Below are 19,235 nucleotides of genomic sequence, written 5' to 3'. Positions count from 1 at the left end.
GGACATTTTGTAATGGTCACAAGGAAGATACAGCAATTATAAACATATATATTCCTAACAGAGCTCCAAAATACATAAAACAAAAACTGACACAATTGAAGGGAGGAAAAGGCGATTCATCAATAAGTTGGAGACTTCAATGCCCCATTTTCAATAATTGAAAGAAAGGACTAGACAGAAAACAAGCAAGGGTATAAAGATCTAAACAACAGAATCAACCAACTTTCCCTACATCTGTAGAATACACCCCCCAACAACAAAATACACATTCTCTTCAAGAGGACAGGGAACATTCTCCAGATAGACCTTATGCTAGGCCATAAAAAAGGCTTCAAAGAAGTTAAAAGGATCCAAATCACCCAAAGTATGTTTTCTGATCAGGACAGAATTAAATTAAAATTAACAAGAGAGATTGGGAAAGCCCAAATATTTGGAAATTAATTACTTCTAAATAACTCACAGGTTAAAAAACCACAAAGAAAATTAGAAAATATTTTGAACTACATGAAAATAAAACACAACCTGTCAAAATTTATGGAATGTAGCTAAACCAGTGTCCAGAGGAAATTTACAGCTTAAAATGCCTATTTTAGAAAAGATCTCATCAATGAACTAAGCTTCTGCCTTCAAAATATAGAAAAAGAACAAATGACCCAAAGCAAGCAGAAGGAAGGAAATAATAAAGATTAGAGCAGAATTCCACACAAGGAAAAATGGAACCAACAGAGAAAATAAATGAAACCAAAGTCAATTCTTTTAATATTTTCTGAGGTTAAGACATGTACTGAGGTTATGTGAGAATACCCTTGTTTTTAGGAAATATGCATCTTGTCTGCAACCTATGCTCAAATGATTCAGAAATACACTTATCTCTTATGGGCTGAATGCTCGTGTCCCTCAAAATTCATAACCCCCACTGTGGCTGTATATGGACATGGGGGCTCTAAGGCAGTAATTAACATTAAATGAGGTCCTAAGGGTGGGGTCCTGATCCAATAGGATTAGTGTCCTTTTGACACGCCAGAGAGCTTGCTTGCTCTCTCCATGCACATACACCAGTGAGAAGGTGGTTGTCTACAAGTCAGAAAGAGAACAGTTACCAGAAACCTGCCATGCTGGCACCCCAATCTGGGCTTCCAGCTTCCAGAACTGTGAGAAAACGTCCATCTGTTGTTTAAGCCACCCAGTCTGCAGTATCTCGTTATGATAGTCCGAGCTGACTACCTACCGACCTAGAGTGCATGCGCACGTGCAAAACAGTAACGCTTGAGGAGCCCGTGTAAAGGCTTTAAGGAAGTTCTCTGTATTAGCGTCACAAATGCCATGTTACTCTTGCAACCAAGTGTAAAAATATGTTAAAAAACAAAATAACCCTCCTCCTGCCTGGATGGTGGGCACTAGGTTGCTGGGCTGTGATGGGCTGGCAGCTGTGCTCTCCTGGTTCCCCGAGGGAAGGACTTCCAGTTTAGTCATAGCCCTCCCTGCATGGTTCTTCACCTCTTCCCCAGAAAGCCATCGAGATGGTGGACACAGACTCACCTTCCGCCTTCTCCTAGCACCCGCCCTGTGTCTCCTGTGGTCCTCCCTGGGAGGGTCACAAAGGAGTTTCAAGAGGACCCACGTCCGAGATGCTTCCTTGGAAAATTTGCAATTTATGTGCTGTCATATATGTGGCATGTTAGTGGTTCTTAGAACTGAGGAACAAGTCCCTGAGGCTTCGTAGGAGCACTTCAACTTTGTTTACTTAAATATTCAAAAACATAAAAATGAAACCCTGCCCCCTAGGGGCTGTAGCATGGGACCCTATCGACCAAGCCTCCACCCTCTTCCCTGGACCTATCAGGAAGAAACCAACCAACCTCTGGGACTGTTGCATTGTATGTGTCCTCTACTAAGTTAGCAGTTCACTAAAATTCAATTTTGCTGTAAATCACTTGGTTTCAAATGTTTCTGAAACTCTACAGCTTCTTAACACGACTGCAATTTCTACCCCAGTGGGTACCAAGACCGAGGCTGCTCCTTAGGTCTCATTTCTACCTGTCTTCCTCCCTATCCTTAGGTTGTCCTTATACAACATGGAAGATGCTAATTTTTAGAAATGATCTGGGAAACCCCATGTGTTCAAAGTCCCCTCTAGGAAGCCGCAACACTGCAGTTACAGAAAAGGAACCCAATGCCCTCATTCCATGCTCGTTTCTGCCACACACCAGTTGCCAAGAACTGAAGGGTTGTTAGTGTGAACACGAGGCTTCCGCCACCCCAACATTAAAAATTACCAGCATACTGGTCACATGTGAGTGTTCACATTTTCCTTCCTTCTCTGTTTTAAAGGGGTAAAAGAAGACAGATACCTGTATGTTTTCAAATCCACTTAAGATCAGGAGGTCATCAGTGGACAAGTAGTATTTTCACTGCTTCAAAAAAGAAAAAAAAAAAAGGTGACAATCAAGCTCAGCACAAATACATCAAAGTCACCACCTCTGCACCCAGCTCTGCCTGACTTTTCCGTGGGCGAGTGCCAGAGGGGGGCCTTCCACACGGGGGCTCGTGTGTCTCATCGGGTGCATTTCTCAGGCATACCAAGTGAGAACATGCTTACGCACATTCCTGGCCTGGCATTGTTCCAGTAGGCAAAAACCTTGGTGTGACAAAACTCAATTTTTAGTCTTCATAGGCATGTGGTTTCCTAGACAACTGGGAACACAATTCACTGAGAACAGCCTATACTGCAAAGGAAGTGTCAGATGTGGAAGGCTCATCACAGTAAGTTAACAGATTTCTCTTTGGAGCACCTGGTTTGTGTCAACTTCCAGCTAACCCGAGTATCTCCCTTAACCTAGAGCACATAAAGCTCTAGGGTGCACCTTAACAGCCATTGTTAAGTCTTGATTTTCTACAGAGTGGTAATGGAACAAACATTTGAAGTTTTATCCATGTTAGTTTTGAATCAGAAATCCTCCAAATTTAACATATACTTTCTTTGTGAAATCTGAAAAAAACTAGTATTTCTACACCTTGGGTAACAGTTCCTTCACCGTCAAGTAGTTTGCCAGTGAAGTACACTAAAGAGTAATTGAGTTAAAAAATGCCATTAACTGAACTTTTACTGTCATCACATTTATTATGAGATGACAGTATGGTTCTGTGAAAATCAGCACATCAGCACGGGTCTTCCCAGCACTTCATTTCGGGGGACCTGGTTAAGCAACTCGAGATTCAAGAGATTGTTCACTTTCTGTAGAGCTGCCCAGACAGCCTCAGCGACTTGCCTTGGGATGCATCTGTGCAGTCCTCTGGTTTGCTTTCTGCAAATCGGACAGAAAGCAGATGCCGGGTTCCTATCCAGAAAGTGGTTTTCAAACTTTGAGTCAGGGCAAACTGAAGACTCACTGTCCCTGTCTGCCTACAGGTGGCCTTGCCTGCATCTGTCGCCACGTCCCTACTGCCAACTGCATCCCTGTCTTGACCGAAGCTACTCAGTGTCAACATCTGTCTCCTCCTCCGAGCTCATCTCCATTTGCAGTGCCTCACATTTACTGCATGGAGTGAGCATTTACTAAGAGGTCAAGAGGAGGAGGAGGAATCAACTCAACTAACATTCCTGGATGTTCACCAAGTTTTCTATTGAGTACATTAGCAGTACAGGGAAAGCACAAACAAAGGATTCTGACACTAGAACTTGGCCATCTGAATGATTTCACTGTCCCATGCTCAGTGCCATAATAAGGCAGTCTGAGGCAACAGAAAAATTCTTATTCCTGTCAACATTAAAAAGCACTAGATATATAAACCTTGCCCGGCATTCGAGCCACACAGTACAAAGCAGGTAGGTACTAACAACAGACTTACTGAGTAATGTTCCTTTCACTAACTTACTTATGTGGTAACTGTCATATTTAGTCATTATATATGAGGGTCTGTGTTTACAATAAGGATACATTTAAAACAGAACAGACTAAATGAAGCTCAAGACATATCTCATACTATACATAAAGTTAAATCAAAGTGGATCATAGACATAAATGTAAAACCTAAAGAAACTCTGAAAGAAAACTTAGGACAAAATCTTCGTGCCTTAGGTTAGGCAAAGACTTCTGAGATAACAAAAGCACAATCTATGAAAGAACAAACTGATAAGCTGGACTTCATCACAATTAACAACTCCTATTCTTTGAAAGGCAGTATTTAAAAAAATGAATAGACTGAGAGAAAATACTTACAAATCACATATCTAACAATTTGCACCCAGAAAATATGAAGAGCTCTCAAAACTCAACAGTAAGAAAACAATCCAATTTTTAAAAATGGAAAAAGATTTGTACATTGAACCAAAAGAAGATATACAGATGGCAAATAAAAGATGCTCAATGTCATGGGCCATTAGCAGGGCAAATCTAGAGCACGGTGAGACAGCCTATCAGAATGGCTATGACACAAAACACCTGACAACAGCAACTGCCAGTGGGGACATGGAGTGAGTGGGCCTGCACAGACAGCTGACAGGAGTGCAAAACGGTGCAGCCACTCTGGAAACCGGCTGGCTATTTCCTGTAAGGTTAAACATACACTTATTGTGAACCAGCAATCCCACTCCCTAAGGTATTTAAGTCAAATGAGACGAAAAGTCATGTTCACACAAAAACCTGGATGCAAATGCCTATAGCAGCTTTATTCATAATCTCTGAAACCTGGAAACAACCTAAAAGTTCCTCAACCAGGGAAGGGATTAACACACTCTGGTACAGCCGCACAACGGAACACTACTCAGCAACAAAAAAGAACCTGTAACACCACAAATGCATCATATAGAGTGAAAGGAGCCAGACTCAAAGGCTACATATTATATAATTCCCTTTATGTGACACTCTTAAAAAAAGACAAAACTATAGAAACAGAAAAGAGATCACTGCCTGCCAGGGGTTGAGTTATAAAGGGGTACCAAGGACTTGGGGGGATGAGGAAACTGTTCTATATATTGTGGTAGTAGTTATGACAGTATGTGTTTATCAAAATTTGGAGACCTATACACTTTAAAAAGGGTAACTTACTACATGTAAATTATACCTTAATAAAGAAAGATGAAATAATATAAAATCCACAAAGATGTTCACTAAAACACTATAGCAATAACCCAAATGTCAACAGAGGTGGCAGTTAAATAAATACAGTAACCACAACTGAATGTTTATAGCCATCAAAAACCATTTTCTTCCCCCACATATGGTGACATGATAAAATGACCATGTTTTGTTCCTGGGGAATAGAACCATACACAAATTGGTCCTAACGGACACACACACACACAAATGCATATGGACTTATACATGTAGTAGAAAGAACACAAGACAGTCTACAGTCGGCCTGCTGCTTTCTGCTCCTCTGTCCTGAGACTCTCCTGACTGGCGGTGACCCTGAACCCTCCCAGCTAGCACTGCTCACCCACCCACACACACTGGCCATGGCGACAGAGGCTGCATGTGCAGCACCAGATCTGACGAGGTGGCAGGTAATGCTGGGTGATGAGGCTTAGCGTGTAGGATTTTAAAACAGGATTATAAATTTGCATGAAACTAGAGATACAGTGGGCAAACAGACCAAACCAACATTTTATTTTAAAAAGTTTTATTTTGCAGATTTAGAAATTTAAGATTTTTTAATAACCGCAAAAGAAATTCAGTCACACCTAATGATTAACAGAATGTAGTGGTGTATTATCTAAACAGAAATCGTGCTGATGTGCCATAATAAATTGTCTATTAGTAAAAAAATACACTTTAGGGCACAGCATTGTATCACAAATTACAGTAGGGATACTTTGCAAGAATTTAATCAAACTAGAGAATTCTGAGTAACTGTATCTTTTAAACGCAGCACTTAAAAATGTAACAACTCTGTGCATTCTTTTTCTTAAAAAAATGACCTTGTGTGTCATAGAAATGCTGCTTTATTGCTGCAGAGGTCAAAGTTCAAGGCTCAAGAGGTACAGGAGAGAATACAAAGGTAGCCTTTAGAAACTTGGTTTTGTTTATGTATAAAAAAGGTAAAGTTTATAAAAGTTAATTTACAAACCAAGAACAAAAGTGGTATGCACGCATTATGTACAAGCATCCTTAAAACATCAAAATTTTCAAATGCATAGCCAAAAAGAACAGAAAACAACCACTGTCCCTTGTATAAAAAAAAAAAAAAAAAATTCCCAAATCACACCATTATTTTCTTCTTGGTGATTATATATTTCTGAAACCACCAATCCACAATTTACTCAATCTTCTTCATGATACGGTATCTAGATGTGCACAAAAGCCATAAAAACTTAGTAATACACAGCGAGAATGATCTAAGAATTAAAAACATGAGGGTAAGGCATTCCTGCTGGTTAGTATGTCTGTGGTGATATGGTTAATTTATAGATTCAAAGAGGCCATGGAACCAGTCTCACATGCTTTGGTGTCCTTCCCTAAGAAAAATGTGTTGTCATATACAGTAAGTAATTGTCTTCACTTGACCTCCCTCCCCCCAAAGTTATAAATTCCCCTTGCTGTACATTTCTGTTAAATCCATTACACTGGTTATATATTCCAGGTGCATTTAAAAAATGTGTGCATATTACCTCATGCATAATAAAATAAAATGTGTATGTATGCTAGGCCAGGGCCATAATAAAGTTTGAAACAGTGTAATTTGGAAAGAACAGAACTCAAATGCACCCCCAATTTACTGGCTGGTATTGTAACGGAAATCAATATGTGAAGTTAAGCAATGACCATAAAAAATTACAAAAATCACAAAGTAAAATATCTTTGAACCTCTAGCCAATATCAATAGTTCTTCAATCACAAACATGCAGTTTGTAGCATGTTGCCTGATCAGGGGTGTGCTCACTAATCTTCATCAGTCAAACAAATGCTTAATACTAACAAATTGTAGTATCAATTCTAAGAAAGTATAATACTTGCTAGAGTGGTTCCATTTAGATTTAGTAAGTTTAACCCAGTTTCACATTATTTAATCAAGTTCCTATATTTTAAAAGTTAAAAGTGGTCAATCAGGACAGAAACACAGTTTGCTCCAACAAGGTAATTTGGATCTCCAGGAAGACACTTGTTTTGCCAGGTTTTAGGATCACCTATGAGAGAAAAAGAAGTTGATGTCATTTATAGTTGGCTAAACTGCTACCAGTAACGCTTTACAATTATGGGGCAAATACAAATATTTAGATATAATTTTCTTCTCTTTCTTTAGCATATTGTACTTACATCAAAACTCTTAGTCCTGTATTTCAATGCAGACTTGCTGGCATCTAACAATTCAAAAGCTGCTCCAGACTTCTCTTTTATTATGTTATCAAATTCACTGACCTTTTCAAAAAATGACTCAAAGTTAGGGCAACCATATGCCTGGGGCAGTCCAGGTTTGCCTCTGAGTCCACATCATCATCATCATTGTTATTATTATGATTTTTAGAGGCAGGGTCTTGCTCTGTTGCCCAGGCTAGAATACAGTGGCATGATCATAGCTCACTGAAGCCTCAATCAAAGTCCTGGGCTCAAGCAATCCTCCTGCCTCAGCCTCCTGAATAGCTAGGACTACAGGCTTGGGCCACCACACCTGGCTAATTAAAAAACATTTTGTAGAGACTGGGTCTTGTTATTGTCCAGGCTGTTCTCTAACTCCTAGCCTCAAGTGATCCTTCTGCCTTGGCCTCCTAAAGTGCTGGGATTACAGGTGTGAGCCACTGTGCCTGGTCCCACATCATTAATGGCACTTCTTTTCACTTTCACATTTCTCATACTCAACTACAGACCAACAAATGAAATCCCAACAGTTCTGTAGCATCTGGTTCCTGAAGACCCTATTCCCGCTTATTTAAAAAAAAAAAAAAATTAGCAAGACAGAGCTGCTCGGCCCTGATTCCTGCTACACAACTAAATCATTTGTGGAGCTTCAAAAACTTGCTGACTGTGTGTTAGGTAGGTAGGTAGGTCTCAGGCACCTGAATTTTTAATAAGCTCTTGGTGATTTCAGATTGGCAGCTAGAGCTAAGAACCCCTGGTAGTGGACACTAAATGTGAAGAAAGTCAGAATGACCATATATCTCTGTGGTATCCAAGCTAGCTGAGAGTCAAAACTGCTGACTTTTGCTTCCCTTACAGCAATAGCTCTCAACCAGGAGTGATTCTGCCCCTGATGAGGCAACGTCTGGAGACTTTTTTGCTTGTCACAACTGGCATCTAGGAGGTAGAGGCCAGGGAAGCTGCTAAATATCCCACAATGAATAGGATTAGCTCCTACAACAAAAGATAATTTGGCCAAAATGTTAATGGTGCCAGCTGAGAATCCTGCCTACTATCCATCACCTAAGCAATGTCTGGAGTCAACAGCATTTCATAATGAGATCGGCAGCTTAAGAAAGTGATTTAATTTTACAGATATATATGGACTTATTTAATACTGTAAAGACCAAACTGTTCAGGCCATGAGATAAAGTTATGACAAGTCTTTGAAAGTAAATACAAAATATCTTTAGGTTTGAATTTCTTTCTAATACACTAGTTTCTGTTGGGTTTAAGTCAGTAGTTATCAAAATCTACACTGACTTTTTGAACAGAAATTTATAGTAGCACAACATTTTAAAGCCATATAGGATTACATAAAGATACATTTATTTTCTGGGTGACTAAACTCAAATTTAACACAGAAAAAGTAAGTTGGTTCAGTCTAACCAAACAACTTATGTTTTATGGCATAAAACAACGAAAATAACAAATGTATAAATCATTTATGCTTCATATAATATCTAGGAAAAACTACTTATTAAGCAAGTAAGTATAGTTGACATTTATTTTAAGGATCCTCATCCTAATATGGTTTAGAGAACAATGAGATCTCATGCTACCACTTGACTTTCAGAAAACACACTTTAAATGTAGTTTTATTAACTTTAATTCACTAATTCAAACTAGGCTAGTAAAATGTTTCTTGTTGGAGTCCCTAAGGAAATAGCTTTAATATCTACTGTGTTCAACTTTATTATTTTTTGCAGAAAATGGGGTACTTGTAAATATGAGGAAATCCATAGAATTTTTTTCTTGGGTAATATTAAAATATGTTCCTACTATAATCTTTATACCATAAACCTTTATTTCATACTATACTAAACTAAAACTATTATAATGCTCATCTGACTTATCAAAAATTTACAAGTAGGACTTTAAATTCTTATTTTTCTATATCAGATCCTCTTAAGCTAATGTATATCAAAGATAAAGGTTCCAATTGGTAACTAACTAAAGTCATTTAAGGAAGTGAGAAATGTGAAAATGCAACGGAAACTTTGAAATTATGATCTTAAGAATAAAATGTCATTTAAAAATAGTGTGTAATAGAAGTTATTTAGAGTCTTATGTTGAAAAACTATGGCCAAGTATGATCACAAGGGAATATATTTTGTCTTAAGTTTCTCTAGTATATATACTTCATAGATTAAGAAATGAAAGAATAGTAACCAAAACTAGAAATAATTACATAAAGGAATAAAATCATTTTAGTAAGAAGATAAAAAATAACTGTTATCTGTAGAACAAAAACAATTCTCCCACTGCATCCTGAAAATTTTGACAGAGTAATTTTGTTGAACACCAAGAAATAGTCAATCTTTGGCCAAATTATCAATTTTCAAAAGGCAGAAACTTCTCTACCTTTCCGTATTCATTTAAAAAATGTATGTGCCACAAACAAATTTGAAAACACTGGTGATGCCTACAAGGCCACAGGGACAGAGGTAGAGATCTGCTAACAAACAGCACAGGTAACATCATCAGGCCAGGTATTAATCAATGACAGTACCCAAAGCCCCCAAAGGACAGAGTGAAGACAGCATACCCGACGAGGAGTCGGATGATTTTAGAGCAAAAGACCAACCGTCAGGAGTCATGGACGCACAGTGTGGTAAGCGCAGCTCCACAGGCTTCAGGAACTTGAGGCCATGGGGCCCACACATCACTAAGGGACTCAGCAGTGTTTCACCTGGAGTCGGGGGAGGAGACGGGTGGAGAGGTTACATGGCAGCCTTCTTTTAGACCCACAGTTCCCCTTACCCAACTTTAAATCATATACTTTAAAGCCTAATGGGGTTAGTTCTCTATAGTAGCGCCGACCAAGAAAAATGTAACAGAAGACACATATGGAATTTTTAATTTTCTAGTAGCCACATTAGAAAGTACCAAGAAATAGGTGGTATCAATTTTAATATTTTATTTAACTCAATATAACCAAAACATTATTATTTCAACATGTAATCAATATACAAAATCTTTGAAATTGGTGTTTATTTTACATTTCCAGTACCTTTCAATCAAAATGGTCACACTTCAAGTGCTAGATGACCACATGCAGCTAGTGGCTACTGCAGTCAATCATATCAATATATAGTACAAAACATATTTGAATGTGCTTTTTACAAATATTACTTAAATTTTCCATTTTTAATGTTTTGTTTGTTACAGATTTGGTTGAAGGGATTCATGCAGGGCCAACGTAGTCAGTCCCACTGGTTTTTAAAACAGGATATCCACAAATCAGAGTATACAATCAAATGTTAGTATTCTGGGAAAATACAAGAAAGTGAGCTAAAGTAATGTATTTAAGGAATTAAGGTACTGCTAAAAGAAATTCGAACAGTTCATCATCGTATCATCCTGGTAGATCCACGAAGATTATGACAATGACAGCACTCTTCGTTCCCTTAAAGCAGCTCAGAAACATATGGTAATATCCTTTAAGGACACCTCATTCACTCTATTGAGTGTTAACTAGTGCTAGGTTCTGGAAGACAGCACCTGCCCCAAGCAGCTTACATTCTACAATCAGTTAACAGGAAAAGCAACACCTTTCTGAATGGGTGTTACCTAACCCATCTCTGGAGATGGAAGGGCTGACTGATTCAAAGATCAATTTGGTTGGCTCAGCCCAGACTGCCCAGCAGTCAAGTGTGAGGGATGCCCCATGGCCCGTCCCTGCTGTCACTTTTGATTCTGCACTGAAAGTAAAGCAGGCCATGTGGGAGGTCACTGTAGCCTTACCTGGGGCCACCCACTGCACGCACACGACACTGTCTCCAGGGAACTCCCCTCCAGTGCTCATTTGAGAGGCCCTCCTTGATTTGAAAGGAACATTCTGTGGTTGGCTCAGCATGGAACAGGAGAGAGGCTGCAGGATTACCCCTTTAGCTGAGCACTTTAAGCTTGCATGTACATAAAGGGCAACTCTTAAGTTATTAAAACTAAGTAGAAATGTAAACATATTTACCTTTCTCTTTATCTAAAGGTGGGAGGATGCTGTTGTCTCTGCAGACCTTGAAATAGATTTCCTGCTCAATTCCTTCGGGAATGGCTCCTTGTGGGATAATTATACTAACGCCAGTTTCTATGGAACTCAATACCCCACCATTGCTGTTAAATATGCCTCGGGCCGTGGCCACCACAGTATGACCATCTTCATCTTCATCTTCTTCCACAGCTGAAGGACTGAGAGTTCAGAAATGGCTGAGTAAATTTCTGATAAAATATAGGAGCTTCCCATTTATTGCTTTTTGTAATAGGTGGTTTCATTTTATTTTTATTTCTCCATACAATCAAGATGTTACTTGCTTCAACAAGGTAAGTTTTTAGTGATAGATTTTACTCACAGGGATAATTAGGAGCATATTCTTCCTGGAGAAATCAATTCCATTTTTGAAGGCAACTAATCAAGTTACCTTCATTACTGATTTTGCAAACTTAATGTACAAAACCTGATACCTTGTTCACCCAAATATAGGTTGAATGCCCCTAACCTGAAAATCTGAAATCCAAAATGCTCCAAAATCTAAAACTTTTTGAGCAACAAAATGAAGCTCAAAGGAAATGCTGAGTAGAGCATTTTGGAAGCATTTTGGCAGACTGTAGGTGGCTCTCCTGGCCCTTGATTCTGCCTGTAAGTTTGCTTCTGCTTTGTGGATGGCTTGAAAATTTAACTTGATTTAGGAGGCTGAGATGAGCTTATATGTGGTCAGAATGGGTCTGGTCAATCACTAATTAATGAGAAGACAGAAAAGAGTGTCTGGAGTGAGACTCCAGGCGGGCTTGCTTTGTCTCATCTGTTCAGCCATTTTACTCTAACTTATGTTTTTTAACAGTCACTTTGAGGTTATTACATCTTTACTTTCTAGCAAACTTGTTGAACAAATAATAAACGAGGAATACCGATACTTATGTTTTTGAGATATTCCCCACATGTACCTCACCAGTGGGAGGTTAGAAAGTTACAGGCAGCCATGCAGCATGGGCTCTGAGGTCAGATGGCCAGCGGCTGAAGCGAGCCTCACCTCATCCTAGTTGTGTGACCCTGGGCAAACTGCTTACTGTCACTCAACGTCAGTATTCGGTAAAACAGGGATACTGACGATACCTATCAACCACACATGGCTGTTAGTTTTATTATTTTATTAACATCTTGTCCCTCCTGGAAGAGCTTCTACATAATGGCATTCACTGCAACAACACTGTTCAGTTTTAAGGGTGAGTTAAAATTATTACTTAAAGTCCTAAATCATATCAACTACATCAAACTCACTTAAGAAAAATCACAGGGCCAATGCTTTAAATGAAGGCAAAAATCTTACCTCACAGGAATAGCTTTAGGCACTGTGCTGATATTATTTATTTGATATTTAGGTTTATCTGCATGGATAGAGAAAGTTTCAACTCCACTGTCAAACTCAGGAGGCTGCGCTGAACTGTGTGATTTCATAAGAGTTTTTGGAGAAGTGGGGACTTTTGAAGATAAGTCAGGTTTGTGTGCAGTTTCACTTGGCAGCAGATTGTGATTGAATTTAGGACTTTCAAACTTGCGCTCAAATGGGCGAGCAGAACTTGTATATGGTTTTGGTGTGAATCGATTGTATGCTGGAGTGACCGTTTTCTGAGTCTGTTCAGCACCATTCACTGGAGCTTTATCTGGAAAACTTTTCTGGGGATAGAAAGCAGGTTGAGCAGTATCTTCTCGGTTTGGTGGTCTGAAAGTTGCTGGCTTATTCTGAGATGGAGGTGGGTCTGGTTTGGACACTAAAGAATTCTGAAAATCCAATGATACTGAATTACCTGAAAAATAAACAAATAAGCATTTTAAAAACTTCCTGAAAGAAGTTTTAGCAGGCCGGGCATGGTGGCTCACACCTGTAATCCTAGCACTCTGGGAGGCCGAGATGGGCGGATTGTTTGAGCTCAGGAGTTCGAGACCAGCTTGAGCAAGAGCAAGACCCCGTCTCTACTAAAAAAATAGAAAGAAATTATCTGGACAACGAAAAACATATATAGAAAAAATAAGCCGGGTATGGTGGCGCATGCCTGTAGTCCCAGCTACTCGGGAGGCTTAAGCCCAGGAGTTTGAGGTTGCTGTGAGCTAGGCTAACGCCACGGCACTCACTCTTGCCAGGGCAACAGAGTAAGACTCTGTCTCCAAAAAAAAAAAAAAAAGAAGTTTTAACAGCTCCTTTGATATCTCTCCCAGCTTAACTTATCCTGGTACTGGAGTCAAGGCCTGGGTTGCACAGTCAGAGGGTGACTCTTGAACCCTGGAGGCTACATGTGATGAAAAGGGACACCTGGTGCTATTCGTATACCCTGCAGCCTTGGAGTCAGCGGCTGCTAAGAGTCCTGGCCTCCAGAGACTAGAGCCAGTCTATGTAAACTAGAATGCCCAGTAACCATACAATAAGATACTCAACCTCACTATGAATTAGCACAATGTAAAACAAAACCAAACAAAAACCATTCAATACCATTTCATATCTATTGGAATGGCAAAACTGAAAAGTTTGATAATGACAAGTGTTGGCAAAGATGTGGAACAAGAGGGATTCCCATGCACTGTTGAAGGCAGTGTAAAACAGTACCAACTGAATACTATGAAATAATTGAGAAAAAGATACCATTGCTATATAAACTCTTTGAAAATAAAGGAAGAGGGAACATGTCCTAGCTCTCTTTTATAAAACCAGTTTAACCTTGATACTAAAACCAGACAAAGACATTATAAGACAAGAAAATTATTAATCCGAATTCCTCATGAACATAGTAACATAATTTACCATGGTAAGAGAATAAAAGATACAAATCATATGATCATTTTAATACATACAAAAAAAAATTTAACCAAATGCTTTCAGCAAACTAGAAATAGAAGGAACTTCCTAAACATGATAAAGGGCATCTACAAAAATCCTGCTGCTAACATCATAAGGGTTAAACATGAGGCTGGGTATGGTGGCTCACGCCTACAATCCCAGTATTTTGGGAGGCCAAGGTGGGAGGATCACATGAGGCCAGGAGTTTGAGACCAGCCTAGGTAACATAGGCAGGCCCTATCTCTGCAAAAAATAAACTTAGCTAGGCGTGTGGTGTGCACCTGTAGCCCCAGCTACTGGGGAGGCTGACACAGGGAGCCCTTAAGCCCAGGAGTATGAGGCTGCAGTGAGCTATAATTGCACCACTGCACTCTAGCCTGTCTCTTTAAAAAGAAAAAAAAAAGGTGAAACATTAAATCCTTTCTCCTAAAGATGGGGAACTAGCAAGAGATATCTGATTTTACCACTTCTATTCAACATTTCACTGGATGTTCTGGCCAGTGTAATATGCAAGAGAGAGAAGGAAAAGGTATGAAGATTGGAAAGGAAGAATTAAAACTGTCTTTACCTGTAGACGTGATAGTATGTGAAAACAATATAAAATAATATCAATCCAGAACTACACATCTGGTTGAAGATTTACATACCCTGGAATTTGACTCCTATGTAAATAAGAGAGAAGTACTGTTTGTATTAGCAAAATGTCTGCCAATAGGAGAATTGATAAATAAATTCGGTTATATTCTTACAGTAAAATATTACACAGCTATTAAAATGAATAAACTGAAGCTCTATGTTACCTATCTTGCTGAGATTTTACCAAGGAATGTAAATGCAAAAGGCAAGGTGCTGTAGGATACATTTTATGTGACACTTTATGGCTTGCTGATGCTCATGTGTGAAGATGAAACATAGCAATTTTTACAAACCATCATTCAAATATGTAAATTTAGAAATACCAGTAAACAAATACTACTTCCAGAAGATTTAGAGACTGGCATAAAATTGATCTATGTTAATAAAACAGATTAAAATCTACTTAGCTAAGGGGCTTGTCAATATAATGGTCCTAAAAACAGGAAATGTATTATACTTTTAACAAAATCCTTTGTTTTTACTATTCCCAGTCCAAAAGTTTCAAGTGTGTATTTTTTTGTGTAAAAACCATTTTGCTTAGAAACCGTAAGAATTTAATTTCATAAGTATTACTGATAATGTTAACTTCTCAACTTCTTACCTTCACCATGTGCTCCCTTGGAATGTACGTGGAGAGAAGAGCTGGCAGCAGGCTGAGATGGTTGGGTGTACTGCGAGGGCAACGGAGGAGGTGGGGGAGTGGCCTGGATTGGTTCATAGCGTTTCTCACCAAATGATCTATCCACAGCATCAGCTTCAGGAGGCTTTCCCCTGTTAAGAAATGAAGAAAATGCCTACATCTGAAAATGGACTCACATTTACAAAACAAGTTCTCATTCCTCCATGTATCCCTAAGTTTCAAAAAAAATTCTAGAAATTTCACAATTTATTTTCATGAGTATACACAGCTACTCTATCAAAATATACAAACAAATTCAACCACTCATCAGCACGAGAAATGTCCAGACAGCACAGATACTTTCAGAATATTAGTAGAACATCCAGAAGATGGCAACCAAAAGGCAGATGAAATTTTGGGTATACTTTTCATATTTGTGTTATTTACAAAAAATAAGTAACGGTTGGTAGATTTAAGAAAATCTTGCAAATATTTTGGAAAAAAATATTTTGGCACAAATCTTCCTTAGACCCATTTCTGATTTTGTATATAAGGTACAAAGCCTTGGCATCGGGCACACTCAGAGCACCGTAAAAAACAATGTCACAGAGCGGGGGTTAGCAAACTTTTTCAGTGAAGGGCCAGATAGTAAATGTTTTCGGCTCTTTGGGCCATAGGTCTTTGTCAAAATCTGTTACAGCCCCAAAGCAACCACAGACAATAAGTAAACAAATGGGCATAGCTGTGTTCCAGTATAACTAAGAAAACTAGACTTCTTTTAGTTTAAAACTTGCCCTTGATTTACCAGATCCATTTTTTGTTTGTTTAATGGCTGCTAGAGTAGCAGAAACTGCTTTATTTTACAAGGCTCGTTTAAGTCAAATTGTGCCACATATGCTTATTTTTTCGGTATTGCCAATTGTTAATATGTAACACATAAAATTCACACAAAAGAAATCTTTTAAATAGACCCATAATTGCAACACTGCCATCTAAACCTTACTGCAGAGTGCCAAAGTTGCACTGGCTTTATGTGCACAAACATAACATACATATTTGGAATGCACGTTCATTTTCATAGAAGACTTTTACTGAAGAAGTCTAGTCTTATGATTAGCTTTAAAACTATGTTATTTTGCTTTCATGCATTTAGTCTAAGCATTTAAAGATGACATTAAGATCTGAAAGTGCACATAATGCCAATGACACAGTGTGGGACACCTTATGTAACAGCCTCACATTAATTGCCAGTCTTACCACTTGACGTTCCTTTTCAAGTAGTCATAGCTAGTGTAAGAGCCAAGAAATCTAGGTGATGGCAAAGCAAGCGCAATAGAAAAATGAAAGAAAATGGTCAATCTAACTAAGTAAATTTGCAGCAAATGGAACTCAAATGTAATTTTAAAACGTCAACCAACATCTACCATTTCAACATAACCTGGTCTATAAAGAACATATCGCTAACTCTCATTTAGCCAAGGAAATTAACAATAGATAAAATACAGTAACTCAGCTACACCCGCCCGCTCTCCACATACTTTTACTGGTGTTGCCAGTGAAGGGCAATGTGTTTGAGCTTTACTCCTCTTTCACCTCTGACCACTTACATGCTGCAGCTGCTGATGGTGAGCAAAGAAATGAACCAAATTAAGGAGCACTAACTAAAGATAATCAATAGGCTCTGAATAAGTGAGAGTGAAACATCCCATTAAAAAAAAAAAAAGGCTAGGCAAAAGAAATTCTCTAAGTGAAGACAAAGGAAAAAGTGATACAACATGAGAGCTATACTGATCCCCTAGGAGTGGTAAGGATGAATGGGCAAATGGAAATAAACATGCCTTTGAAGCATGACTACATTTAACATGTTTCTTTCTAACAACACCTTCTCCATCTCCAGTCATGAGCTGAGCCCTGTGGTGGGTGGAGCCTTATAGACGCTCACGGTTTTTCTTGTCTAATAATGCCTTATGAACACAAAGACAACTGGACATCAATGTCTTACATGTAGGTCTTAAAAAGCTAAAAACCACCATCAATGATTTTGAGACCACCAGTATAATGAGTTGAGTCCTGAAAGGTAGATCTGGTGACAAAAATTCCTGCTGTCCTAAAGAAACTGACACAATCTCTGGGCTGGAGCATGTGAACAGCCCCAGAGGGAGACTGCTCTTCTAGCCCTATCTTAGAATCCTGGAAACTTTCTAACTTGCTTTGGAGGTGAACGTCTTGAGCTACTACTATCTCCTAACCTTCCCAATTCTAATCCAGCTCCATGAAACTGTAAGACAGGGTAATATCTGCTTGCTTTCTGGGGCATTTGTCCTGTGCTAGCAAAGGTATCTCCCCTCTCTAATTCTTACCATTTCTGAGGTGTGTTTTTAAGTGGAACATAGCACATAATATCTGGAGGAAGGTAATTTTTGCAATTCCTGTGTTTTACTGAAAGTAATAAAGGCCTGAAGGCAATCTATTAGTGACAAACTAAAAGTAAATGGTTTTGAAATGTAGGACAAAGAGGGCCCCATATTTTAAACTATTTTCCAGTTGATGAAGCTGTATTAATTGGGTGAGAGAGTCAAACAGCATTAGAAGGGCAAGGCTTAGTAACAGCTTCCCTCGTAGTCATTTTCTATGACCTTCATTCTCCTTCCCAATTCTCTAACCATTAAATATCTATATGGGAAAATGCAGCAAAATTATAGAGTTTTAATTTTACACGACAAAGGAAGGGAATACATACTAGTATCCATCCCAAATTACACTTTCCTCATTCCCACCACACTCAAGACAATAAAGAGTAAAATCAAACAGATCTGAGTAAATTCACAAAGACAGATGCTATCTAGTTCTTTCAAAGGTACTATATCCTTGTGAAAACTATGCTCACCTAACACAGGTTCCTTCCCAGAGATACATTAACGGAAAGGAGGGTGGCTAATGCACCTAGTTCACTGTGCCCTGTTAAGCTTCATTCACAGAACAAGTAATTACTGAGCCCCTACTGTATACCAGGTAGTGTTTTCTAGACTCTATCTAAAAGTTATACATTATACATAAGCTAGTAAGTTTTCTTTCTAGAAAACCAAATTAACACAAAACCAAAAAACGCCTTTCATTTGCTTCCCTGGCAAAACGTCTTACTTTTCAGATCTAAATGTATTCTTTTAAGATTGTATCCTATTTATCAAGTATGTAAAAGCATAAATAAAACATCTTTTGAAACTACATGCCAGGTTACCTTCTTACAGGAATGAATATGTTTAATGGAGTAAGCAAAAATGATTACTAAAGGGTATATATCCTTTTATTTTATCGAAGGTGAGCTCCTAGCTTGCCCTGGTCTTGACACTACCTAGGTGCTATGGGGCACCTTTCTAGTGTTGTACAGGACAGGGTCCTAACACTAGTATAAGACACTATTTGCATTTAACATAATCCCCTGTGTAGCACTCAAAGTTTGCATTTGTATTTCTCATAAATCGCTTTCTTCTATAAAGATTTAAATAGATGGCAGTGGGAAAAACGTTTTAAGTCTCCACTTCAAATGATGTCTTAGAAAAAACAATGGTAATCAAACTCAGGTTTTTAATGTTAGAGGCTTTTTTTTTTTTGGAGACAGAGTCTCATTCTATTGCCCTGGCTATAGTGCAGTAGCATCATTGTAGCTCACTGCAATCTCTGTCTCCTGGGCTCAAGCAATCCTTCTGCCTCAGACTCCTGAGTAGCTGGGACTATAGACATGCACCACCATGCCCAGCTAATTTTTTCTATTTTTAGTGGAGATGGGTCTTGTTCCTGGCTCAGGCTGGTCTCAAA

General features: G+C 38.7%; 1 protein-coding gene across 1 annotated transcript in view; it reads right to left on the bottom strand.

The window, feature by feature from the left end:
• Nucleotides 1–5,605: 5,605 nt before the first annotated feature.
• TJP1 (tight junction protein 1) overlaps nucleotides 5,606–19,235 on the bottom strand; it is a 121,696-nt gene continuing 108,066 nt past the window's right edge. The window contains exons 24-28 of the mRNA XM_012642713.1: nucleotides 15,402–15,571; nucleotides 12,662–13,139; nucleotides 11,308–11,525; nucleotides 9,883–10,026; nucleotides 5,606–7,126 (exon numbers count right to left, since the gene is read on the bottom strand). Coding sequence (XP_012498167.1) covers nucleotides 7,032–7,126; nucleotides 9,883–10,026; nucleotides 11,308–11,525; nucleotides 12,662–13,139; nucleotides 15,402–15,571 — 1,105 coding nt within the window. The 3' untranslated portion in view covers nucleotides 5,606–7,031. The remainder of the gene's footprint in view (nucleotides 7,127–9,882; nucleotides 10,027–11,307; nucleotides 11,526–12,661; nucleotides 13,140–15,401; nucleotides 15,572–19,235) is intronic.

This window comes from Propithecus coquereli, unplaced genomic scaffold (genome assembly GCF_000956105.1).
Source record: "Propithecus coquereli isolate 6110/MARCELLA unplaced genomic scaffold, Pcoq_1.0 Scaffold184, whole genome shotgun sequence".
Taxonomy (NCBI): Eukaryota; Metazoa; Chordata; class Mammalia; order Primates; family Indriidae; genus Propithecus; species Propithecus coquereli.
This window is presented reverse-complemented; position numbering and strand designations above follow the sequence as displayed.